Below are 26,479 nucleotides of genomic sequence, written 5' to 3'. Positions count from 1 at the left end.
GAGGGGGCTGCAGAGAAATTAGAAACCTGAAAGCATGACTACAGCACCAAGCTTTGAAGCTGGGGAAAGAGTAATAAATACTGAGCAAGGAAAGTGAACCCAGATGAAAGAAGCAATAGCACCTTTTACAAACTGCTAGCCCCACAGGAGACAGAAGAGATACAGAGGTAACGTCATTCCCAGCTTCATGACTCCATAGAGCAAGATCAATGTCAAGAATAGAAGCCAGGCCTCTTGGATGGGAGAAAATAGCACTGCTCATATTGCCATGGGGATGGAGCCTGCAGCAAGCCCAACTCTTCCTGGTCTGTGGAGTAAGCAAGCAGGCCAAAGAACAGGAATTAGGTCTATTGCAGCATTCAGCCAGGGCATAAGGTTGCCACAAGTTATTTACTTGCTGTGGCAGGGCCATCATGACCTCCCATCACCATCATCCCCTTTTTATGAAGCTAGGTCTGTGATGGCCATAAGGGAGTTAAGACAAACTCAAATTGATCACAGATCAACACAGCTGACCTGGAATTTTCTCAGACTCTTGAGGTTCTGGGCAGATGCTACTTGGGTCAGACTAAAGGGCAACTTTAGTCTTGTAGAAATTCCAGATAGACAACCGGAAGGCAGGGCCTATTTATGGCCAAGGGATCAGAGAAACCCACACTTAGGACTGCTCTCAGACATGGGAGCAGGGTAAGTCAGAGCCTGGCTAGAATTTTCAATCATACAAATGATGGGTCCCAGAACACAGAAACTGGAGATGAGAACACCGATTAGCACTAAAATAATCCATTCCCATGGCAGTGCAGGGTTATTCCCTCTTGTCTATTCTGCTGGGCTTTGAGCAATGGGGCTTCCACCCCTTTCTTTGGTGGAACTTTTTCACTGTCTGATCCATTCTCACCAATGTCACGGTTAGTGTTTCCTGATATTCAGCCCAAGATTTGTTCAGGTCCAGCCTATGATTCCTAGTTCCATATCTTTGAGATCTGCCCAAATGCCTGAATTCTGATGAGTCTATCCAAGCTTAAATCTTCCCCTCAAATGTAAACACCCACATACCACCACCAAACAACCCCTTCCCCAGGGCTGATTATCTGTAAACAAGAAGCATGACATGAAACATGAGTCTTCCTTCTATGGTCTGTGCTCTGCTGCAGCTCCTCCACCCTTTAAAAATCAATAGCCATCTCTGATTCTCCCCCTTCAGCTCATCTCTGCCTCATTATAGTTCTAATTTGCCACAACAAAATTGCACTCACCATTTCCCCGCCCACCTTAATCAGTGGGACTTTCCATTAAGGAGGAAAAAAAAGTTTTTATCTCAGCCACTAGAAAGAAAAACAGACAAATGATTGGTGTGATGATCAGCACTGGAAAGCCAAGGCCTTTATTGATTCTCTGTCCAGGGCAGCAACCCTCCAGCCTTCTATAGTAAATGCAGGCTGGGAAGGAGTTCCAGGTTCTTTTTAGGTAAATTTAAATGCTAGTATAAGTTGCTGACTTGACAATACTGGTGAATGAAGTTGCTGTAGAGAAGCAGTGTGTCTACTGGTTAGAGCACATGATTGGGAGTCAGGAGCTTTGAGTTCAATTTAAAGTTTTGGACAATGGTTCTTTATGCCTCATTTCATTAGTGTCATTTTTCCTATCTGTAGCAAGGGGATAATGATACTGATCCACCTTTGTGATGTACTTTGAGATTTCCTGCCTGAAAGACATCTCAGAAAAGCCTTATGACCTATTACATAGGAACATGTACAGCATGGGCAGCAGGTGTGAGAACTTCCTTGTGCTATCCCATCAGCAGTGCTCAGTCCTGATCTCAAGGAATCAGTTTGAGGGCTGAGGGGGGAGCTCAGTCTCCACATGGCCCATTCAACACAGGTGACAATGAAGCTGTTGGAGTTTAGAATGTGAATACTTTCTCACTGGGAACAAGTCTGAAGCCAAACTCATTTCACAGGAGGGAGGATATTTAACATGAATCTGCTTGGAGAAGCAAAGAGATTGGGAATGTCTGCATTTGGTGTGACCTGTTCAGAGACAAGGCAATGCTTCTTTATTTGGAAGAAAAAGCTACTGCAGACAATAAACATTCTCCTTCTCCTAGCAAGCGGTGGAGGCAGCAGCTACTATTTCCAATGTCTCTCTGTGCACAGGCCCTGGATTTCAATGAGAATATAAAATCCGGCTCCCTGCCAACCCGCAAGTACTTACTTATCTCAGGGAGATAAGAATTTAGCTGATTAATCTGTTCAGAGTGGTGTGCTCACATTCAAATCCTCTTGGGGCAGGATGTACCTTTAAAATAGTAGGAACCAGGAAAACGGGGAGAGAGAGCTTGCTTATACTAAACTTACCCATGATGCTCCAGAAGTTCCTCTTCCCGCACTGGGACCCCAGGAGCAATGCAGCTCTGAGTAGACTTGCTGCTGGCCTAGTCTGCATTAAAGGTGGGAAGGAGATTCTGTGTTTGGTTTTATTATGGTATACTGTTTATAGGGGAGCAGAAGGGTTCTTTCAAAAAATTTCTGCCTAGGAAAATCCTAGGACCTACCACACCAGATCAGACTAATGGTCCTTCTAGTCCAGTGTCCTGTCTCTGACAATAGCCAGTACCAGATCGATCAGAGGAAGGTTCAAGAAAATACCATGAATATATGAAGATATCTGCCCAAAGGAAAGTTTCACTTAATCCCTGTTAGTTAGTGGTTGGTTTGTACCCTGAAACAGAAAGGTTTGTAGCCCTTCTAATAATTTTGTTGATATTATCTAATGTAACTGTGGCTGTTCTCATTATCCGTATAAGTTTCTGATCCTATTTTGAATCCTGCTGAATTCAGCATCAAGAATATCATGGGGCACTGAGTTTCACAGATTAAATTGCCATTATGTTAAAATCATTTTCTGTCATGGGTTTTAAATTTATTGCCTTTCACTGAATGTCTCATTGTTTATGTATTATGAGAAAGCAAAAATACAGCATCTGGTTTACCTTCTCGAGACTATTCATTATTTTCAGTACACCTATCATATCCCCTTCTGATTGCTTCTCTCTAAACAGTCCCAGTCTTTTCAAGCTCTCCTCATATAGAGGTCTTTCCAGGTCTCCCATAATTTTTTGCCATCTATCTCTGGAGCCCTTCTGTTTCTGCTGTATCTTTTTGAGATAGCATGTGATCAGAAATGGAGCATAGGATGCTCTCCCTCTAGTGGACTAAGGTATATACAGTGTGCTTTCCATAACAGGGTCTTGGTCCTCTCTATACAAGCAGTTAAACTGTTTTCAATCCCCGTTAAAGGGAAGTCATGGGAAGGAGTCCCTGGTAGCAACATGGCACTTTGCTAAAGCAGACTCACCTAAGACTTCCACTGCAAGAATACACCCTATATAGAATACAGGAATGAGAATTTCAACTAATTCCCCCAACAGAGGGAAACTGATCAAGACCAGAGCCACTTGGGGGGGGGAGCGTGAGTACACACAATTCTGGAGCCAGTTCTCCCAGTACATTACTGATCAGACTAGCAAGAAACATGTCTTCAGCAAAGCTTCCCAGAGACACTGGCTGCCAGACTTCTCCAGAAGGCATCATGCTGGGAGAAGTCAAGAATGAGGTCTGTTTTCTTTCCACCAGAAAGGAAATATTGCATGCACCTGCTTGGAGGCTGACTTCCGAGATTGCAATTCCCTCTTCTCCCTCCAGTTCAAGTCCCCTATTCTAATTATACAGCCCACGCTGTAGCTTGGTCACTATTTAGGGGACTTGCAGATTTCATTTTACATGCTGTCCACACTGGAACTTTCAACCCATCCGTTGTACAGCTGATTTGTGTCCATTATCACACACATAGTAGAGGCATAGTGCAGGGGTGGCCAAACTTGCTGGCTCTCCAAGCCGCATATGACAATCTTTAGAAGTTCAAGAGCTGGGGTGCACCTGCCAGGGCTTTGAGCTTCAGCCCCATGGGAGGCGACTGTCAGGGATCAGGGCTTCAGTACTATGTGTGTGTGTGGGGGTGGGGTGGGGGGAGGGTCTCAGAGCTTCAGCTCTGCAGGAGGCGCCTGCTGGGGCTCGGGGCTTCAGCCCGGCTCCTGCTAAGCCCCGAGCCCCAGCAGGAACACACTGCAGGGCTGAAGCCCCACGACTCCCCTCCCTGCTGGACAGAAGCCAGAGGTGATGCATGGGAGGAGGAGGGGGGGGGTTACATGCCTCCCCCCTCCAATTTTTGCCAGGGTTTGCTGGCCCCACTTGGTCACATGGTGCGATCAGGCCCCCTCCCAGTACAGCAGCTGCTGGAGCTGGCAAGCTGGGAGCTGAGGCCATGGGGAGAGGCAGTGGAAAACAGCTGAGAGTTGCAGGGAGAGCTACTGCTTTTGCTACTGCTTCTCTCCCATGAGCTAAAGCAACAGCCCCTACCTGCAGATGTCAGCTGTTTGCTACGGTCTCTCCATGGGGACCCAACATCTGGGAGGTGCAGGGAGGGGCTGCTGAAGGTAAAAGGGGGGACATGCCGGGGGGTGACTCAAGTGGTATGTGTGGGGTGAACCTTTAAATTGTGCCCCTCACTCTCAGCAGGCAGCAGTCATCTCTGGCAGAAGCCCCCAGCCCTACCACTCTGCTGCAGGGCAGAAGCCCAGAGCTCCCTCTGCAGTGTGGTAGGCAGAGAATGGGGGGAGTAGGCAGGAGTTCTATGAGCTGCACTTTAACTGTAAAAGAGCCACATGTGGCTCACTAGCCGTGGTTTGGTCACCCCTGGCATAGCATGTTGGTAACCAGCATGTTTCACTTACCAGTGGCCTAGAGTTGGCACATACTTGTCTTCCCGTAACCAGCTCATAACACTAAGTTTACAGCATAGATAGACCCTCTAAGTCTGACCCATCCTTCCTCCCACTCTATTTAATGGGACAACCCAGAGAGCTTTGCTTCCCATGCTGCTGTTGCCACTTTGTATTTATGAACCCTGGATGTTGTCCTCTGAGGCACTAGGGTATAGCTGTCTAGATTTTCCCAGAATGCACCAATAAACATGGTTAGATAGTGTGGTAGGTATAGATGCATAAACTTGGGTTATACTATGAAAGAGCTGCTGTGTGGATATAACCCTCTGTTGTAACCAGGTCAGATGAAAGTTTCACATCCGGGTAGTCTTGTAGTGTGGATGGGCCTTAGTTCAGAATATTCTCACTCTATTTGCTGCCCTTCATATGCGCATATTTATTCGTGCTTCTGTTTTGCTGTTTTCCAATTTCTGACATCTAGATACAGAGGTGATTATGGATCTCACCTATTGGATGGTTCAGCACATAGCTAATATAATTATTAATCTTTAGTCACTGGATGTCATCGCAGTCAGCACACACTATTATTACTGATTACAAACTGTTACTCCTTCCAAACATAACCAAAGTATTCCTAGCTTGTCTGTCAGGCAATCCAAGCACATGGCATCAATGACCTCCCCATCTCTAATGGCCATCAGCCTGCTTACATTGATTGCAATTGCAGACATCTCAAGCTTTCTGCAGGGGGTTAAAATTCAACAAGTCTTCCAGTTTCTGATGCTCAGGGAGAGCTGAACCTTGTTTCATTGCAATCCCTTATTTGGAACAACAGCAGGATCTATTAATCACTTGGCCCTTGGTTTCTAGGGAATCTCAGAAATCAGAGATGCAAAAGGCTGACTTAATTCCCATACTGTCCATCCCGTGGAAGGGGTCAGAGTAGGTTGGTTCACTGTTGTCTAACCATTAGGGCTTTGTCCTATCTAGTTTTCAATGTTTGCTAAGCAGATGGACCGTTGCTGCTCTCCTTGCAGACATCTTGGATTTAAACCTATGTTGGAGATGTTTAAAAATAGAATGTCTCCCCTTTCACCCAGAGGGGACAGAGGTTATTATCTGCATCTTGAGCCTATCAACCTGGGTGTAGTCCCTTAAAAAAAATCAGTGGTAACATTCACCTTCTAAACTTGGACAGAGCTGATTTTAGACTCTTTTCCAGTTGCTAATGGGGATATTATGACTGGAATGCTCAAGACTGAAGCAAAGATCTGGAATAATGCAGTTCAAAGCAAGTAGTGAATTCATTATGAATTCTCAGCCCTCAATGATCTCAACTTAGCCCTTAACAAACCAGAGCAAGAATTTTGCCCTTTAGATGCTGCTAATGTGCTCTCTGATATTTTCTGGGGCTTATTCAAATGCCAGACCTTTAGTTTGCATGCAGCCACACTAGGGCATTTATTCATGAGAGCCTCTGCTCCCCCAAGACTTACCTATGAGGAAAATGTTAAGTACAGTAAGGACTAAGATAATTGGGGAACATTTTTGGTGCAGAACCACAAAGGTCAGAGATGGAAAAGCCCCATCTAATTCCCTTATCCATCCATTTGCAGGAGCCCACCAATATTATGTATTGGTATTGTGCAAGGCACTGTCCACACACAAAGAAAGCCAGTCCCTGGTCTGAAGAGTTCGTTCTGTAATTAATAAATAGATCAGATGTTGTTCCCCAACAGGAAGAGATATCAAGTCCATGCTGGAGTTGAACTTAGCCAAGAGGCATTGAAGGTAGCACCTCTCTCATACAGCCCAACTAAAAAACAAGCACCATATAAACCAAGTGGCCCTGAAGCCCTATGCAGGGTTCCTTTTACACAGCTGGTGGATGGCACAGTTAGCATATCCAACAGAACCCTGAAGGAAACAGCAAGAGGGATGCAGCAGCATTAACAATACAGAAAAATAACAAAATGGGACAAAAGAAAAGAAAAAACTCTCCAAGAGAGATAGAAATCTTTAATTTAAAAACAGAGTAAGTGTATTCATGAGGAAAGCATGACAAAATACCCCTGGGATAGAGCGTTGCCCTCAAACAATTAAAATTGCATTAAAAAGCAGATAGGAAGGTCTGAGTTCTAAAGAAGATGGGCACAGAAGCCAGTGTTTTCCTTATTTTGTTTAAATACAATTACCTTTTGGGCAATAGCGATAGTCACTGATTAATTTCTTTTTTGGGTACTTAATTTACAACTTCATTGTTCCTGCTTGTAAGCCATTCTCCTCATGCTGCTCCTTAAAGGAGCCAAGCAGGGACTGCAGAGACCACATTCTGCAGACAACTAGAGGGATCGATTCTGAAGAATGGGGTCTAGGGCTCAGTCACACAAGGGGCATGGGGAGGAGGCCTGAACAGAAATCAGTAGGTATTCCAGGGAAGCCTGGCCCTAATTATTGTGCTCTAAAACCTGAGGTATTTAAAGAGCCCAGTCCTACTCATGAGAGAAGTCTCTGCTGCAGGTTGTGGGGTGTAAACAGCCAGCCAGAGGGCAGGACTCCAGCTAATACAGCAAGCCTTCTGCAGAGCATGTTTAGGGTAGCCTCTGGCTTCTGAGAGCTGAGTCAGTATGAGCTGCAGATATGGCCCCATATTAAAAGCGCTGTAAGCAGATGCTCATTCAGACACATGTTGCCATTCAAACTTGTGCTTGCTCAGCAGTGCACTTCAACTGCGCTTTGTAAATCAAATAATTTACTTTAACATAAGAACAACCACACCCTTCCCTTTGCTAGCACCTCCTATCCAAGAATCTCAAAGTGCTTTAGCAAGCTTTAATGAATTGAGCCTCAAAATCCCTGTGATGGGGGTATTTTACAGATGGGGAAACTAAGGTCCAGAGAGGAAGTTATTTGCCCAATGTCACACAGTAATTTTATGACAAAGCTGGAAACAGAAGCAAGTCCCAGCCCTATGCTTTGGCCACATGAGCATCCTTCCTCCCCTTCACAGTCCCACCTCTTGTTCCCACCACCGCCATCTTACCACTAAAGATCACAACTATTCTGCTGGAGTCCCCTATTCCCTCCACAACTGGATGGGGCTCCATGTGGTCACCTGAACCATCTGCCCCACCTGGGAGTTACCGGCCCAGTCCAAGCCAAAGGCCCAAGAGTGTTCTCCAGATCTCAGCTGTCTGTATTCAGTTTGTGCCGCTTGATTTCGCCATCTTCCTGGTGGTAACAGCTTTCAGAGGTTGCATCCCGTTCTCTCTCTCTCCTGGACTCATCTGGAAAGCTCTGACCTACAGCCAGCACCTGTCTGATGGTCATGTTAATGCGGGAAGTCTGCAAATACTTGGTACAGATCTGCCAGTCCTCTTCAGAGCAGTGCTCAATGACTGAGCAGTCAGGAAAGTCTGAGGGGAATGCCTGCTCCAGGCACGAAGGCAAAGCTGTCCCCTCAGGGTTGCGGAGGACCCGTGGGACAGCATGGTACAGCAGGCGGCTGAACCCGGACATTACCATGATGTCCCCACTGTGCATGAACATGGCTGTCGGGGCTTCATCACGCTTCAGGCCCCCCAACAAAAATATGGAGGATTGTCCAAAACTGGGAAGCATGAGAGGTTGTGGGTGGGAGAGAGAGGAGAGAGAGAAAACACACACAGAAGGGAAAGCTCAGTTAGTGAAATAATAATGTGCAGAAACAGGAGGATTTTAATCAGCTAAATTCCTCTTTATAGGCCCGATGGGCCCTCTGTTACCATTTCAAGTTTAGTGCACATAAAACAGGTTAACTGTGCACTGGTTTAAGTTGGGCAGGAGCTCTGCTGATGGATTTCATTCCTGCCCTTCAGCACTCCCCTACCATTCAGCTACTCCAGTCTTGGGTCTCCAACTCTGCTGATGTGCCCCCAATCCTGAGGAGCAGCAGCCACTGTAATTCAAATCCTGTGCCCTTTCCCTGCACAGCTTTGCTTATGCACCTCACTCCTGACTTACAGCATCCCTGCTCTTCAAGTCTCCAGAGGTGAAAGGTTACAAACAGACAATTTGCCACTAAGTTTCATGGGTCTCCTGTAACCTTAAGTTAGTTTACAAAAACATGCATTCAGTAGAAGATAAATGATGTGCCGCCCCTCCACAGTACACAAGCCCTTTCCCCGGCTCACCTGAATGATAAGAGAGGCTGAGAATGGTCCAGCTCAGATTCATCCACATGAATTCCCAGCGAAGAATCAAAGTGATAGTAGTTCAGGATCCCTGCCTCAGCTTGGAAACCCTGGAACCCACACGCAGCAGCCACTTGCTCTGACAAAAAAGCAAGGTCTGAAGGGAAAGGAGTGTAGTGATCTGCTGAGTACTTCTGGAAAAGGGAGGGCATAGAGAAGAGAAATGCTCAGGAAAAACGGAACCCAAGAGCAGTAAAATCAATTTTTAAAAACATTTAGTGAGAACTCAGGGGCTTGTTTTACAGTTTATTGCATGCTAGAGCAAGGTTAACAGCTGGAGAGTGACATCTTATATTACCCCAGAATGGTCACACATGGGCAGCAGCAAGGCAAACGTCCCTCACATCCTGCTCTGGATGAACACCCTTGGAGGGAACGAAATAAATTCAGGCTCAGTGGCCCATTCAATTCTGGGTCTGTGCTGAGACTGCCATTAGACATGCATGCTAATTACTGCCGTGTGATGTGGCGGTTTCGGTGGTAGACCTGAGGCCACTAGGAACTGCACGGAGACACAACAGTTTACATGGGCTACTGAGCAGCTGTCAGAGATGACCTACTTAGTCATTACTTCAGGTTGACAAACCTAGAGGTGAAAGGCTCTGTGTATCCCATCACCAAAGCCCAGAGCCAACTAGCTCTGCCTCCAAGTTGGGAAGAGGAAAAAAAAAACAAAAAACCAAACAGAGAACTGCAACCCCACCACTTCCACTTTTCCATTCCCCACTGAATATCTCCGACTGGGGAGACTGGGAGGGAGCAGATGCATTTTCATTAAGGCTGTTCAGTAATAGGCTCACTCTGTACAGATAAGGCTGCAGGTAATTTGGCTAAGTGTGTCTGCAGCGCGCTGATAGACTGTGCTCTTGCTCTGTTCTCCATTCCTCTCCCAGCCTCCCTCAGATTGAGAGTCTGATTAGAAAGGCCATTTTTGTCTCCGAGATCTTCAACAGCCACATGATTCCTGCTGGCTGGCGAGGCTTTGCTATTGCTTCAGGCTTGAAGTTCACAGCCACCCCAGCAACAATCTCCTCTACCCTTTACCAAGAGGTAATGTTTTTTTACGGCTAGCCTACACTAGAAGTGCTACATCGGCACAGCGTGAAGAGGCTCTATGTCAACAGGAGAGAGCTCTCCCATTGGGATAATTACTCCACCTCTGTGGGAGGCAGAAGCTATATTGGCGGGAGAGCATCTCCCCCACCGACATAGCGCCGGTGTGGACACTGCTTAGGTCACTGTAACTTGTGTCGTTCAGGGGGTGGCTTTTTCACACCCCTAAGCAACGTAAGTTATATCGACTTAAGCTGTAGTGTAGACCTGCCCTCAGAAATAGCCCACCTTCACATACCCAAGATCAGGAGATATGCCCCACCCTTATGTCCAATTACCAAGTTATAATGTTTCAAAGGCCACCTCCTTTCAGTGAGGAAGAGATACTCTGAACAGAGGCTCAGGCCTGCAGGCCAGATGTGCCCCACTGCACTACCTTCCAAAGGAAATGACACATGGCAACACACATCTGCCATTAAACCCCCAACACCCAAGCATAGGATTTAAACTCCCATGAAATCAAGCTTTGGCTCAAGGCCCTTCTTGAGACAGAGCCTTGTGGGGCTATACGGATTTCCCTGCCATTGCATTTTGGGATGTCCTTCTCCCCTCCCTTTCTGACAGAGCTGCACCCTCCATTCAGAGCATGCAGTAAAAAGGAGAGACAAAAGAGTGATTCCCCTCAAATACCTTGGTATCCCAATTATAATGGTAACCTAAGGTCACCCAGCGCAGCTTCTCCAGTAAACTTCTGGGCTCCCATTTGCTGGAACCTTTGCTCCTAAAAGACAAAAATGTAAAGAGATAATAGAATGGACATTTATTTCCTTCCTTGACATTCTCTGACATTGCTGCATGTAGAAATGGGAGACATTCACCCGTACAACAGCACATTAAACATCTCACAGTGGATCTTTCACTTACAGTGCCCAAATCTTTTCCTTGGCGCAGTTGCTCTGAAAGTTCAGTTTATGACATTTGTACAAAATCTAGGGGCCTGGAACAAACTGCCATCACTTCACTTTCAATATAGAAGCTACTGGAGTTATCATGGGAGCAACAGAGGTGATCAGTGGACTGAAGGAGTAACTTCAAAAGGTATGGAAAAAACTAAATATGTAGTGCTTGGCTAAACCACAGCTAATGGGGGGAGGGAATCTCTCAGCCTATGAACATCTGAAGGGTGTAAACAAAAAAGAGGAGGAAGAATTATGTAGGGCAACACATGGGGTATAACTAGAAAAAAGGGATGAAATTAAGAAAGGGAATATTTAGGCTGAACTAGAGGACAGTGAGTTAGATGGGTCAGGCTGTGTAACAGTCACCAGAGAGAAGGGATAGATTCTCTGTTGGTTGGTGCATTTACAGAAAGTGTTGATGACAGACTGACCAGAAGACGTCATGAAAGGAGTAATACCGCATTGGCTGTGGGATATATGATGGATGAATTAACAAGTCTGCTCCATCTTGTAATACCTATAATTCTAGAATACTGCTGACAACCATCCAGACTCGCATGCAGGACAAAAAGAGAGTCCCCCAAAGTATTCTTAAGGAAGACAGTCACATGACAGCATGTCAGTGGCAAATATGGTGGGGGCTGCATGCAGATGAAACACCTCCAAATCATTTATCCCAGCATCTGCAGCTCCTCTATTATTTTATTACTGTTCGCTCTGCTGTGCAAAAGGATCTGTATCCAAGCATTTTGATAAATAATAGTGCCAGGGAGGTTGGCTTTCAACTATAAGGCTTGTTAACCCAATTACACACCTTCTCTCTCAGCAAACAAGAAGCATGCTGTTTGTGCTGCCACTGCCAAGTCTGACCCAAACTTCAATGTTTGGCTGTTGCCTTTCCACTTTTTTTGCCCTCTAAATGGCAGGTCTGTAGATGGTAGCACAGCTTCTAGTCTACACCATGGACAGGCCTTTAAAGGCCAACTTCCACAGCTCCCGTTCCAGTTTCCTTCTTCAAGGTACAATACAGGGAACTGCAGTTACTGTAATGCAGCAATACAGTAACTTTCAAATATCTGTTGGACTGAGTAACCTGTGGAGCCTAGAGCCACACGGCACTGCACTTAAAGGATGGAGAACCCACGATTCCCGCGCACTTCAAGGAGAACTTAATGTGTGCAATTAAAAAACAATTCTACCAGTACCTCCATTTTCAATGTTTCTCTTCACCTGTTTTTTGTTACAATGCTAGAGGTATTTCTTTGACACCAGGATCTCCACTTCTTACATGTTCAACAGCTTATTTGCCCTGAGGCCTTAATACTTTATGTGTAATTTCACAAGTGGTTGCTGTGGAAAGGAAGGTGATGTTTCATACTCTTGGAAATGATAAATTCCTAGGACTGGAATAGCCAGGGGTGCTGCAGGTATTGAGGGGTATCAGTAGAGCAGAGCTGTGTGTGTGGAAGGGGAACAAAATTGAAATAGCAGGGAGCCTACAGATTAAAACTGAAATGCATTAGCAGAACTATGCGGGGTGCCCAGTTAATTAATAGCAGGGGGAACTGCAGAGCATGCATGAGATGCATCAGAGCAGAGCTCTGGGAGTGGGAGTTGCTCAGGACTGGAAAAGGAGAGGGCTGTGGGTCAGGAATGAGATGCATTGGCAAAGATATGCATGAACAGAACCTGCTTGGAATATATGGGGCTCTAATTCTTCTCTTTCAATAGCACTAAATTCACTCATATTTTAAAAGCCTCACCGTTGCATGTGCTAAAAGGCTTTTGATGGCTCTTCTGGGGAGGCAATGGAGTTTCAAGGTTTTTGGTTTATTTACTCTTATATAATGTATTATGCTGCAAAGTCCAAGTCTTCCTGCTGGCATCAGCTTCCTCCTCAATCCCCTGGTAGCAATTGCCACTATAACACCTTTTCTCCCTCAGCAAGATGGCGGAGGAATGCACTAAGCCCTCTGGAACTGCTAGCAGTTCCCAATATTAGGGAGGAAACCCAACTTCCTTTCTATTAGTGATGAGTGCTTGACAGGTGCCTTCAGGGAGTGGGAATTCCAAGATTCCTCTGGAGCATGGAGCTACAGCAAGTCTCTCTGCACTCCAAAAAGCCCTTGCCTCAAGACGACAGATGAGCTGGCTGGGTCACTCGCTCTCCCCTAGCAAAAGTGCCCATGCATCAGTTTGCTTGCTCGTTCTCTCAAGCGAGTGCTTACTAAAAGTGCTAACGTTTCTCCCAGCCATCAAACTCTTGCAGTGCTGATTTCAGCTGAAACAGCACCAGCTGAAAATTAACCTCCATGTGATTGCTCTCTCTGCATGCAGAGGATGCTCCTAGGAAAGTCCTGCCAAGTCACTGTGGCACCCCAGTTCTCTCACCTGATGGGTTGGGGGGCACTACTGACCAGATTTTAACAAGCAACGTTCATACTAGATTGAATGCAGAAATGTAAAAGCCAAGACTTCAGAAACAAAAAGCCTGGAATACTTCACTTACCCTCAGATCAGCAACAGCACAGGTAGCAGCAAGACAAGTTTCTGTTTACAGCACTCTGTAAATGTGCCTTAAGAGGGCTCACCTCTCAGGGCAAAAGGGGAATTGCATTACAATAGAAAAGTTCTAGACTGCAGCGACTTCCTCCTGCTGAACCCCAGGAGACGAGAGAAAGCAATTTCCCAAGGTAGTTTTGAAGGAATGAGGGGAAAGCATTTTGCTTTCATAATGGGGCTACAGTGGCTCTCCACCTCTTCAATACAGCAGGGCATTTTTGCTCCCTTGATAAAATGTTAAGTGCATCTTCTGGAAGGGAGAGGGAATGGGCAGGTTTGTGGGCAACGAGGAACATAAAGGGAAACTGGTTATAGGAAGTGTCTCATGGTTACGGAGCCTTTGGAATCAAAACAAGATTAGAAGATGAGACAAGACTGGCTGGCTCAAGCACTTCTGGGAATGGGCTGTGGAGCCTTTCACCTACAGGACACCCATTGCCAGATTGGAAGTGTGAGGTGGGCTGTCTGGCAGACTCAAAGAGTTTGGAAAGAGGCTTTTCACCTCTAGAGCACTGTCTCCAATCTAAGGCTTAGAGAGACCTCACAATCCCTGCTGCCTGGGCTCACTATGGTACAGTCCCTGATCTCTAGGGTGAGAATGAAGAGAGACAATGGTTATCCTACTTATGCTTTTGTCACCATTTAATGGATTCATAGCAACTGGAGGGTCCTGTTCCCTCGGCTGGAAGGAGGCGGCTTAGCAAAGGTGCACACCAAGCAGTGCAAAGACCTAACTTGAATTTAAGATGTTCAAGTCCATAATACTGTGTGAAACCCTTCTTCCTGCGCAATATTCTGCCAGGTCCATCCCCTGCAAATATACTAGACTCAGACTGCAAGGCCAGAAGGGACAATCATGATAATCTAATCTGACCTCCTGCACATTGCAGGCCACAGAACCTTGCCCACACACTCCTGTAATGGACTTCTATCCTCTGGTTGAAGTCCTCAAATCACAATTTTCAGACTTCATGTTACATAGAATCTGCTATTTACTCTATTTTAAACCTGCAAATGACCCATGCCTCATGCTGCAAAGGAAGGTGAAAAACCCCCACAGTCTCTGCCAATCTGACCTGTGGGAAAATTCCACTAGCTAGGTGCCAAATCCTTCTGGTTTTATTTGATAATCTGAGGTTATTCTGACAGTCAGGACTCACCTCAGGTGCTCCTGGCTCTGCCCCCACAGATCAATGGTCTCCTCAGCAGCCATGTGCATGTCCAGATTGCACACATTGGGTTTTTGGGGGTACAGCTTGAGACACTGCTTCACCCAATGCCGCTGGCAGCCCGGAAGAAAGGGGTTTGAGATGAAAATAAACCCTGGCCATGCAGTCAAAAAGAAAAAAGAAAGAATATGGTTAGGTGTCCATCCATTTTTCTAAACCCTTAGCATTGGAGGGACACTGAGAAACTCTCTTATGTACTCCAGCACTGACTCTACGCATAGGCAGGTGAAGTCTGTTACCAAAGTACCCGAGAGACAAACTAATCCCATACCCAGTGGGTTTATTCTGCCCAAAGTAAAGGATTGTTGGCAATAAGGCTTCTGGGAGAAAGAGCTAGCAGTGGAGACAGTGATTAGCTTTGGTGTGAGGAAAAAGTGATGACAGGAGAAGAAACAGTGTTCCAGGCTAACCACTAGCTACAAGTGGCTGGAGTGGGCAGGTAAATATTCCTCACATCCTTCTTTTCTCTGGGCTGATTAAGATTTAGTTCTTAGAATGTTCCCTCATAATTAATCCCTGAAACCAGAGAAGGGGTCCCTGCCAGGTCAGGGTTGAGGCAAACTGGTGGGTGCAAGGTGCACAGGGGATGCTTTCCCTTTTACTAGTCCATATTATATCTGTCATGTGGCTCTAGAATCTCTCTCTCCAGGACTATCAATATGGTAAATTTCACCATCACAAAATTCACATAAAAAAAAAAAAAAAAAGATGTATGGAGGGAAAAAGAAAGCAAAATAAGTTTCCAGGATTTGTTCAGCTGGGTTCTTTTGAACTCTGAAGATACATAAGGTTAAACAGAGACAAAATCAGAAACAGATGAAGACAAGCAGCAAGGCTTAAAGTCTCAGTGGGACACAAACTTACGTTGAAGCTTTATGAAAGAGGTAATAAACAGAAAAAACCTCCTGCCAGCAAATCTTATAGGCCTTTCAACAGTAAATTAACTATCTTAGAAAAAGTGCTCTCAAGTTATTAGTATACTATTGCTCATTCCACTCAATCCCCCACACCCTCCAGATCATGGGGCTGCCTTCTGACAGCTTTGGTTACAAGACATTCCCTCACCAGAAGTATTAAATTTACTCTGTTGGCATCTGTATGGAACAGAATAATAATACTGCTTTGCCCTTTGATAGATTTATACCTGGTGTTCTCAAAGCGCTCTACAACATACATGAATTACACTGCACTAAATGGGGATTATCCTAGGTCACACAGCAAAGCTTGGAATAGAACCCACATGTCATGGGAGCTGGCCCTTTCAGGGGAGTCAGGACTAGTCTACCTGTGACAGGCACAGCTAGAGAATGAGCAGGACCTGTTGCCACCTGCAGAGGGCCAGGAACCTGAAGGGCCAGTCTGTATTTCACTCTGGTTTCATGGCCTGCCGGTGACATTAGTTAGTGGTATTTCCATGGAGCCGTAAACCTACGCACGTATTTGGTGCAGTTCACGGAATCTGCCGATGCCTGTCCCTTCTGAAATGGGAGCTTGGGGCACGTCTACATAGACTGTGTCAAGTTGCAGCCCCTCTTCTGGCTCCTCCAAAACCTCTTACTGAGGTTCTGGCTGCACTTTTCCCCACATCTCCTCACACCCCATCCATAGCCCAAAAAGTCACAAGACCTCCTTATCAACATCCTTATGGTGCTGGCTAAGATGGCCATCCATCAAACTAGGAGGAGGAAGCTTGGTATGGGGAGGGAGGGAGGAGTGTGCTCTGCGGCTGTGAGGCCTATTTCCAGTCCCTTGTTAAATCGCACCTCTGAGCAGAATTCCTATGGGCAGTGTCCATTAACTCCTTAGACACCTCTGAGGAGCAGTGGTCGCTGTTGGGGGTCCCTGTTCAGTGTCCCCTTTTGGTTCCCTGATTTTACACCTTTGACCCTCCTGTCCCTGTTTTGTCATTTGTTGTCCCCATAATTCATCTGTGACCTGAGTTCAGTGGTTCCTCCCCCACAACTGACATGGCAAACTGAGTTCTGGGTGGTCCTAAACCCACCCATCCCAGTACCCACAATAGGCAAGGAGAATGAGCCAACCCAGATCCATCTGTGAGTAGTTCATTACGTAGATGACTGGGTGGCAGTTAAGTAGCTTAATGGACACCTGGTCCTTATAAGAGGGCTGAGAGAACTCAGTCTGGCAGTTGGAACCACAGGCAGTAAGTTCCTACAGAAGGCTCTGAGCCAGTTTGCACAGGAAATGGTACTCCAAGGGAAGCAGCCTGGGACCATTGCCATAGCCCAGAGCAGAGAAAGAGACTCTCAAAGGTAGCCCAGAGAGTGGCTGGGAATGGGGCCCAGAAGCATGTTGAAAGAGACACCCCAAATGACGGAAGAACCTTTTGTTTGTTTGGACTTTTCAGTTTGGACTTCGTGTTTTGTGACTTGGCTGGAGGGTTCAAACACTTCTCCAGAACTAACTGGTGTGTGGAGAGCAAAGGAGACCCACTTTGTGGAGGAAAACAGACAGGGAGCACTGCAGTGCAACAGTAGACTGACAGGGGGTGCTATGGGGTGGCCATGACAGCAGGCACATGTGGAGGCAGTGACTGAATGTATGGTTGGTAAATTGAACCAAAGTTAACAAGATAGAGAGGTGAAGGGGTCTCACCTATGAATATTAAATTTCCAGTAGGTTACCTAAGCCAGATGGTTCCTGGGGCAATCTCAATTTCAAAAATGGCAAGCTGGCTCCAGAGCAGAGAAGTCAGTAAACCTGGAATTCTAGTTTTCAAGAACAGCAACTGTTGTTACATTCAAAGGGTGGCTTATAGAGCACATACCCAACAGAAATACCAGAAGAAACCTTTTTTACTGGGATCTGCAGTCTCTTAGTCTCCATTTAACTCCTGGAAAAGTCTGTCTCTCTAAATTCCCCTGACAGCTTCAAATGGATATGGGATTCCCTTTCTCTTACTCTGCTCAACTGTTGTGCAGTGTTGCTGTGCATGGTTGAACATTAGTGACATTTCATCCCACAGGTGACTGCATTTCAGTGATGGGTGAAATTATTCCTGTAGCATTTGAAATTTGAGATGGAAGGTACTATGGAAATGTAAGATCATCATCACAGGGTGCGTGAATGGATTTCCATTCTCAAGATGGAAGGTGGAGTTGGTACAGCTCAAAAAACTCAGTTTATTCTTCTGTTTCCCTCTTCATGCATACCAACCTTCAAAGCTCTAAATCAGTTCCTCTTCCTCCTGCACTTGGGCTACAACTTATATCATGCACAGACAAACCTATATCAATTCCTCAGCCAGAGCAGCGTAATGCCACAGAGTACAGGGTGGGTAGAACAAGAGAGGGAGACAACTAAATCAGAGGTGGCAAGGCCATGTTTTGTCTTGCTTGAAGTCAGATGGACTTACCTGGGTAGCCATCCAGGCCATAGGCTTTCCACTGGCTAACTGGCCGCAGTCCTGCTCTGTAGGCATCTTGATCGCTGACTGAAGAAATGCTTAAGTCAGAGCTGACCACCTGGCAGGAGAGAAGCAGAAGTCAGGCAACTGAACATGGCAAAAATTTGACATCCCTTCAAATACAGACAGATGGAGTTTATCCGATTTATATTCAACTACGTTAAAATAGGAGCATGGGAGTCTTTCCTGCTATGTGTGTAAGTCAGGAAGGAGTGGGGCTATGCTGTAGTGTATCAGTGTCTCAGGGACTCTAGTGATAGGAATGCTCCCAGAGAACTATTCCCTTAGTGAACTTGCAGGAGCAAAATCAAATTGTTAAACTGGCATGAATATATGACAAATCAAACAGAAGCTAGAGCCTTTATCATACATCATAGGTCAGAAGGAAAACCCCTCATTCTTAAAGGAGATGGGGCAGCAGGGAAAAATTACATGTGGCCAGAAAGAATGCTACTGTATTCACCTATTCGCAGATTGCAACCTCATGCTGGTGTTGACAGATTCATCAAGCTGAACTAGATAGTAATCACTTCCCACCATCAACACACTTTCCACCTTCAGAGCACTTTCCAAACATTCATCATCTACAGCCAAGTGCTGAGGTATAACCGCATTTGCTCCAACCCCTCAGACAGAGACCAACATCTACAAGATCTTCACCAAGCATTCTCAAAACTACGATACCCGCATGAGGAAATAAGGAAACAAATCAACAGAGCCAGACATGTACCCAGAAGCCTCCTGTTACAAGACAAGCCCAAGAAAGAAACCAACAGAACTCCACTGGCCATCACCTACAGTCCTCAGCTTAAACCTCTCTAAAGCATCATCAGTGATCTACAACCCATCCTGGACAATGATCCCTCGCTTTCACAGACCTTGAGAGGCAGGCCAGTCCTCGCCCACAGACAACCCGCCAACCTTAAGCATATTCTCACCAGCAACCACGCAACACACCATAACAACTCTTACTCAGGAACCAATCCATGCAACAAACCTCGATACCAACTCTGCCCACATATCTACACCAGCGACACCATCACAAGACCTAACCAGATCAGCTACATCATCACCTGTTCATTCACCTGCACGTTCACCAATGTTATATATGCCATCATGTGCCAGCAATGCCCCTCTGCTATGTACTTCGGCCAAACTGGACAGTCCCTACGTAAAAGGATAAATGGACACAAGTCAGATATTAGGAATGGCAATATACAAAAACCTGTAGGAGAACACTTCAACCTCCCTGGCCACACAATAGCAGATTTAAAGGTAGCCATCTTACAGCAAAAAGAACTTCAGGACCAGACTTCAAAGAGAAACTGCTGAGCTTCAGTTCATTTGCAAATTTGACACCATCAGATCAGGATTAAACAAAGACTGTGAATGGCTAGCCAACTACAAAAGCAGTTTCTCCTCCCTTGGTGTTCACACCTCAACTGCTAGAAGAGGGCCTCATTCTCCCTGATTGAACTAACCTCATTATCTCCAGACTGATTCTTGCCTGCATATTTATACCTGCCTCTGGAAATTTCTATTACATGCATCTGACGAAGTGGGTATTCACCCACGAAAGCTTATGCTCCAATACATCTGTTAGTCTTTAAGGTGCCACAGGACTCTTTTTACAGATCCAGGCTAACACGGCTACCCCTCTGATACTTTCCAAACATTTGTCACTCATCACAATCCCTTTGGAGGTAGGTGAGGATTATCTGTATTCTACAGAAAAGGAAACTATGATATATAAAATGACTTGGCCAAGGCTACACGAGTCAGAGCCAGAACTGATAGTAGAATTGTTCCCTATCCTGTGCTCAGACCACACAGTTCTCTTTTTCTTGTATCAGAATCAGCAGCTACAGGATTAAGTGTTATTCTTTGTACCTCACTTGGATTGTTTCACTGATCATGTTCTCTCTCAGCCTATGTCTACACTACCCCCCCAAATCAACGTTCCAGGGATCAATGCACTGGAGTTGATTTAGTGGGTCTAGTGAAGTCCCGCCAAATCAACCGCAGATCGCTCTCCAGTAAACCCCGGTACTCTATCCCGAATGAGAAGAGCAAAGTAAGTCGACAGGCAAGAGAACGTCTCCCATTGACCCAGCACAGTGTGGACCCTGTGGTAAGTCGACTTACCACGGTAGCATAGACATAGCCTTAGTTCAACTACTCAGACTCCACAATGAATGCAGTATAAATGCCTAGGCAGAGCTTCAGTCTCTCTGCACACTCAAAGCTGACAGGGCCTCAGTTTACAGTCTTCTGAATCAAAGGACAAATATCTATCTATATTTATAGATAAACATTTTGTTTTAGTGACATCTTAAATTCTTTAGAAAACAGCTAGATCTGAGTGAAATGTGTCAGGTGACGCTAAATCCTTAGCATTTAGGAGTTTCCTGTACCTAATCATTTTTACTGGTTTGCTCATCTCTCAACAAAAAGGAACTTTATTACTGCAAACCACGAACAGTCATTAACTCAGAGACTCCTGTCCGTGGAATGTTCCTGAGAAGATTCTTTCCTCAGTCAGGGATGTCATCACAAACTCCCCAGTTCCTGCCTCTAAAAGCTGCTAATACACCAACTGCGGCCCTTTCTTCAGAATAATGGAAACTGCTCCTGTGCCAAAGATCTACATGCATTGAAACAGGTAAATAAACCTCAGAGCAAGACAGCTAGGAGACATCTCACATCATCACAGAACTCAGCTGCTTGAAGAAGTTTATTGGAGAACAAAAGGAATAATATCTGGCACAGTCTGTCTGGCTTTACACTCACTCCTCACTGAAGAGAAGATCCACACGTTTTTAGCCCATGGGGGGAAAATAAATAAATCCATTGCCAAATATCGAGTCACCTCTGATGGTGGTAGGGACAGAACAGAGACATATAAATGGATCAGACACCGCTGATGCTTTCAATACTTAGGGTATGTCCAGACTACCCGTTGAATTGGCGGGTAATAATCAATCCCTGAACGTGCTCCCGTCGACTCTGGAACTCCACCAGGGCGAGCGGCGGTAGTGGAGTCGACGGGGGAGCTGCGGCTGTCGATCCCGCGCCGTGAGGACCCGAGGTAAGTCGAAATAAGATACTTTAACTTCAACTATGCTACTCCCGTAGCTGAAGTTGCGTATCTTACATCGACCCCGCCCCAGTGTAGACCAGCCCTTAGAAGTGCTTAAAATTTCCCAAAGGAGCTGCAGCTAAGTTCCCTCTGCCCCAGCCCTGAGCTCCCTCATGCACCCCAAACCCCTCATCCCCAGCCTCACCCCAGAGCCTGTGTCAGGGTTGGGAGCAGCCTCACTGCTGAGTCGATGTCCCAGGGAGGCAGAGGGGGTGTGGGAGCTGCATGGTGATCTCCCACCTCCGTGCTGCCAGTAGACTATGCTCCCCAATGCCATGCTGGAGCCTCCACATTTATTTGACAAATAAAAATATTGTGCACAGAATTTTTATTTTTTTGGTGCAGAATGCCCTCAGGAGAAAACATTGGACCATTGCCTAAGAAGAACTGCTAGACCAAAAACCACTTATGTTTTTAAAGTCAGCTATCTTGAAAAATCCCAGGCTTATGAGCATATGACGTATGTGGAATCTCAGCTTCTTTTAAAGGCATAGTGCATTTGTTTCTAGCCCTGATGGATTTTGAGATATCACACATTAAAACCACCAGGGCTGCCTTGGTCTCGCAGTGCTTCTGGACACATTTGTTCCTAGAGATGGCAGGTTGTAAGATAATGGACCTTAAAAAAAAAAAAAAAAATCACATCATTCTAAGTAATAGCTTGGTTTTGTCCATACAATAATACAGTAATTAAGATGTAATGGTCACTCTACAAGAGCTACTAGAACTAGAAACCACACTGTTTTATAGTATGTGACAGACTGGAATCAGAGTTTTCAAATGATATAAAGCATTAATCTCTAACTAGCAGGTCATGCAATCTTAGGACTTCATATTGGAAACGAAGTTGGGGGAAGTAAGAGAGCAATAAAATGATTTGATTTTATGACCAGTTGTCTTACAGCCTACCAGGTGTAGAAACACTTTGACAGGACTTCTATATAGACATTACACACAAACACAAACCATATTAAGAGTATTATTAAGGTTGCATAAGCAAGCTCTCAAAAGTTAGGAAATGCCAGAATGAAGGTTGCCTGTGCAACCTTAATTTGGTCCTTCTGTATGAATGTATTACAAAACTGTCTTTAATTACTTAATCATTATCATTACCTACTATTTTTTCCACAGGACCCCTGCCTCATTCAGTGCACAGTACATACCACTTCTAGGAGCGAATCAGGGTAGTAAGTGGAAGAGGCTGTTGTCTGCAGTGCCCCTACCTCATTTTTTGCAGAAGTTGGAAGGAGTGCAATATCTGAAGTACTGGGGATGAGTGGCTGTAGGCCTGCCCAAAACTAAAGGCCCTCCCCCTCAATTAAGAGGGAGGAACCACTGGACCCAAGCATCATTTGCTTATAGTGCACAACAAATGAAAAAACAGGAGCGAGGGTGAGGTCAGAGATAAAGAAGCAGGGATCCTGAGGGGAACACCAAGCAGAGAACTTCCAATAGAGCCCATTGCTCCTCAAAGGCATCTAAGAAGTCAGTGGATGCTGCCCAGAGGAACTCTGTCTAGAGACATGACTGGATGAGGGAACAGAAATAGGCCCCACAGTTGTGGCGTAACCTCCCCCTCACTCCCCCGCATCCAGCTTCCTTCTCCTGGTATGATGGATGGCCCAGACAATTTTAAATCTGGCATTTTCTAACTTAAATTGCTTGACTTTGCAACCTAAATATAATTTTTAATGTAGTATTTTTAAAGTGTAATTTCCTAGGCTTTTTTTAAGGAAAAAGATAAAATATATAAGTAAAACTGCAACAATCCCCACATCATGACTCATTAGCAGAGCTTGAACCTTGCAGCTTCAACACATACTTCTAACACTTAAAACAGTGGCTCTCAAACTTCTGTACTGGTGGCCCCTTTCACACAGCAAGCCTCTGAGTGCGACCCCCCCCCTTATAAATTAAAAAACTTTTTTGTATATTTAACACCATTATAAATGCTGGAAGCAAAGTGGGGTTTGGGATGGAGGCTGACAGCTCACAACGCCCTATGTAATAACCTCATGACCCCCTGAGGGGTCGCAACCCCATTTGAGAACCCCTGACAAACCGAACTAACTACATTAGTTGGCAGCAGAAAAATGCTATCCAAGAAGGGTGGATGGGCTGCTGGTGCCACATGCTGGGTCTGGGAGCCCAACCTGGCTTTTTCTCTTGGTCCCCCCAGAGACAGATGGATTTTGTTCCCCATGTTATGTCCCCAAAGCAAGGCAAGGATAGCTGGGGCTTTGTGGTAGGTCTGAAGAACAGTCACGGAGTGTCATCATGGGACTCTCTTCTCCTTCCCACCCAGGAAGTTGGGGGAAGCAGAGCCATCACCAAAAAGGGGATAAGTTGCTGGGGTAATGTCTCTCCTCTCAGGAGGGGTATTGTGGTGGTGGTAGAGAGTGAGGCTGGCTCTTTGACCCCTGAAAGCTGCTCCAGAAGCCCCTGTTCCCAGATAAATGCATGATGCTGTTTTAGCCAATGTATAGGCCTGGCCTTAAAAATATTCATGTTTAGATGTTTTGGCATTCTGCCAACATTCTCCTGTGCGGTGAAAGTCACGGTGGTTAAATTTTTTTTTTTTTTAAACAGTTTCTCTCTGAAACTTCCACCAGTATTTCATGGAGAAAAGAAAAGGCACTTCTGTAGCCTGAGGGTTTCATTCCTGCTGAATTTCAAAGGATTACAGCAGGGGTAGTCAATTATTTTTTGTCAAGATCCAAATTTCTTGGTCAAGGTATAGTCAAGGTCCAGACTCCAGAGAAAATAATAAAAAAAAATCCAGTGATGATGATAAAAAAATAGATTTCATGGTCCGTTCAAAAGTATCTGGCAGTCTGGATTTGGCCCAGGGTCCGCCTACTGACTACTCCTGGACTACAACAATCAATCATAGAATCATAGCACTGGAAGGGACCCTCTCAGTCTGCTCTGCTCCAGACTAAACAAACACAATTTTTTCAACCTTCCCTCATAGGTCATGTTTTCTAGACCTTTAATCATTTTTGTTTCTCTTCTCTAGACTTTTTCCAATTTCTTTGTATCTTTCCTGAAATACGGCGCCTAGACCTGGACACAATAATCCAGTTGAGGCCTAATCAGTGCAGAGTAGAGCGCGAGAATTACTTCTCGTGTCTTGCTTACAATACTCCTGCTATAGATCCCAGAATGTTTGCTTTTTTTTTGCAACAGTGTTACACTGTGACTTATATTTAGCTTTTGATCCACTATGACCCCCAGATCTCTTTCTGCAGTACTCCTTCCTAGGTAGTCATTTCCCATTTTGTACGTGTGCAACTGATTGTTCCTTCCTAAGTGGAGTACTTTGCATTTGTCCTTATTGAATTGCATCCTATTTACTTCAGACCATTTTCCCAGTTTGTCCAGATCATTTTGAATTTTAATCCTATCCTCCAAAGCAGGTGTTAAAGCTTTTTTAAAAAGGGTTGCAAGAATTTATTATAGTACAAAGTGTTAGGCAACCTAAATTTGGAAGTTATTACTAGCTCCTACTACGATCAGAATGTGCTCATCACAATGTTATTGGAGGACCACCAAACTTGTCCAAGTTTGTGGATAGAAATTGTTGATCCTTGGTCATATGCAGCGTGTTTCTCTTACATAGTTGAAAAGGACTACGTGTTATTTTAGAGAGAGCGCTTATTTGCCTCTTCTGTTTATTACTCCCCTGAAGTTGTTATCCTCTATTCTTAATGTGTTTTCTCTACATCAGCTAATTTAGGGTTTAGGTAGGAAATAAGCAGCAGATAGATTGACTCTTAAGGAAACAGCATCCTTTCTGAAATAGTCCTAATAATATACAATTAAAAAAAAAAAACAAGAGGAATACGATCATATTAACAGATTAGGTATAGCTAGTATGGTGCTTTAGAAATGCAGAGAGATTAACAGGTCATGGAAAAGCATTTCTAGCTGGGTGCATTTCAAAGTTTTCCATGAGGTTCCAGCCCACCACACTGAACACAACTGCCATGTTAAGAATAAATACCCATAAATCTGCTGTTGCAGATGGGAAAAATGCTAGTCACAGACATTGTGATCAACTACTGTTAGTGAAAGATTGTATGAACGTGAGGAGCCAGTGTTGGCTTGTTTACATGGAGGAGGCAGCCACTTTAAAGGTATCATTGTCTATACTATAAATATTCAAGACAAGTATTTGCAGCAAGGAAAGAGGAATATTAACATACATATATAAGGAAAGGAGGAAACTCCAGCCTCTCTGAATACTCTGTAAGCAAACCTGATGGGCTCTTCTAAAAGGCTTTCATACCAACCTCTAGAGATGCCAATTCTCAGAGCGGTAGCTGTGTTAGTTGTATCAGCAAAAAGAACAAGGAGTATTTGTGGCACCTTAGAGACTAACATATATGAGCATATATTTAGCCCACGAAAGCTTATGCTCAAATAAATTTGTTAGTCTCTAAGGTGCCACAAGTAATTCTCAGAGTGTAGCGCTAGTTACATGGCACCCTACGATTTCCCTAGCGCCCAGCTCCTACACTCAGGCCCTCAGGAGAATTTCCACCTTCCTTGAGCACACAGGTTCCTAGCCCGCATGCTTGCAGCAGGGAAAAGTTGACAACGCGATGAGGACTCACAACCCAGGAAGCCAAGACAAAGCCCCAGCGTCTTTAGCACCTCACGGTTTTGAGCTCATCTCATGATTTTGAGAGGAACCAAACTGACGATTTCCTTAAAAGTGGGCAGCGCAGTGAATAGCCCGGGCCGAGTTGCCGCTCCTGTTCCTCCCAGAGCACTTAATGCCCGAGTAGGAGACCTGCGGCTCAGCCGGAATGGAGAACGGAGGGGGTGGGGGGGACTTGAGGGCGAGAGCGGCGGCCGGTGACCAGGAGCGGAGAACAGCGGACGCCGGCATCTCCCCACTCCCCGCAGTTACCTGGTCCCCCGCAGCGGAGAAATCAATCACGCCCCGCAAGTCAGGCCCGCCCCGCAGGTCCCGCCGCCGGTAGAAACGAAAGAGCCGGCGGAAGGCGTCTTCCCGACCCTCCCGCGCCAGGGCCGCGGCCGCCGCCGCCATCTTGGCCATAGCAACCTCTCCCTCCCCTCCCCCCCA

At 45.4% G+C, this 26,479-nt stretch overlaps 1 protein-coding gene across 2 annotated transcripts; it reads right to left on the bottom strand.

Moving 5' to 3' along the window:
* Positions 1–6,768: 6,768 nt before the first annotated feature.
* On the bottom strand, positions 6,769–26,474 carry ALKBH1 (alkB homolog 1, histone H2A dioxygenase). Of its 2 annotated transcripts, XM_034768413.1 has the most exons (7): positions 26,303–26,437; positions 21,530–22,003; positions 18,195–18,303; positions 14,750–14,912; positions 10,759–10,849; positions 8,956–9,149; positions 6,769–8,393 (listed from the first exon to the last, which is right to left on the bottom strand). In XM_034768413.1, the coding sequence occupies exons 2-7, from the start codon at positions 21,659–21,661 to the stop codon at positions 7,970–7,972; spliced, it is 1,113 nt and encodes a 370-aa protein (XP_034624304.1). In that variant the 5' UTR covers positions 21,662–22,003; positions 26,303–26,437; the 3' UTR covers positions 6,769–7,969. The 2 variants fall into 2 exon arrangements, with proteins under 2 accessions (XP_034624304.1, XP_034624303.1); XM_034768412.1 differs by lacking the exon at positions 21,530–22,003 and having other exon boundaries at positions 26,303–26,474.
* Positions 26,475–26,479: the final 5 nt, after the last annotated feature.

The sequence above is a fragment of the Trachemys scripta genome, chromosome 4, assembly GCF_013100865.1.
Source record: "Trachemys scripta elegans isolate TJP31775 chromosome 4, CAS_Tse_1.0, whole genome shotgun sequence".
In the NCBI taxonomy this organism is placed as follows: Eukaryota; Metazoa; Chordata; order Testudines; family Emydidae; genus Trachemys; species Trachemys scripta.
The sequence above is the reverse complement of the archived record's forward strand: the minus strand, read 5'-3'. Positions and strand labels throughout refer to the sequence as shown.

Bases quoted from the DNA above. Each gene is read 5' to 3' on its own strand.
- ALKBH1 (XM_034768412.1), bottom strand. From the start codon at position 26,452: ATGGCCAAGATGGCGGCGGCGGCCGCGGCCCTGGCGCGGGAGGGTCGG. The intron at 14,913-18,194 runs GTAAGTCCATCT...CTGCATGGCCAG, and splicing joins TGGCCTGGATGGCTACCCAG to GGTTTATTTTCATCTCAAAC. The intron at 8,394-8,955 runs GTGAGCCGGGGA...CATGCTTCCCAG, and splicing joins CAGCCTCTCTTATCATTCAG to TTTTGGACAATCCTCCATAT.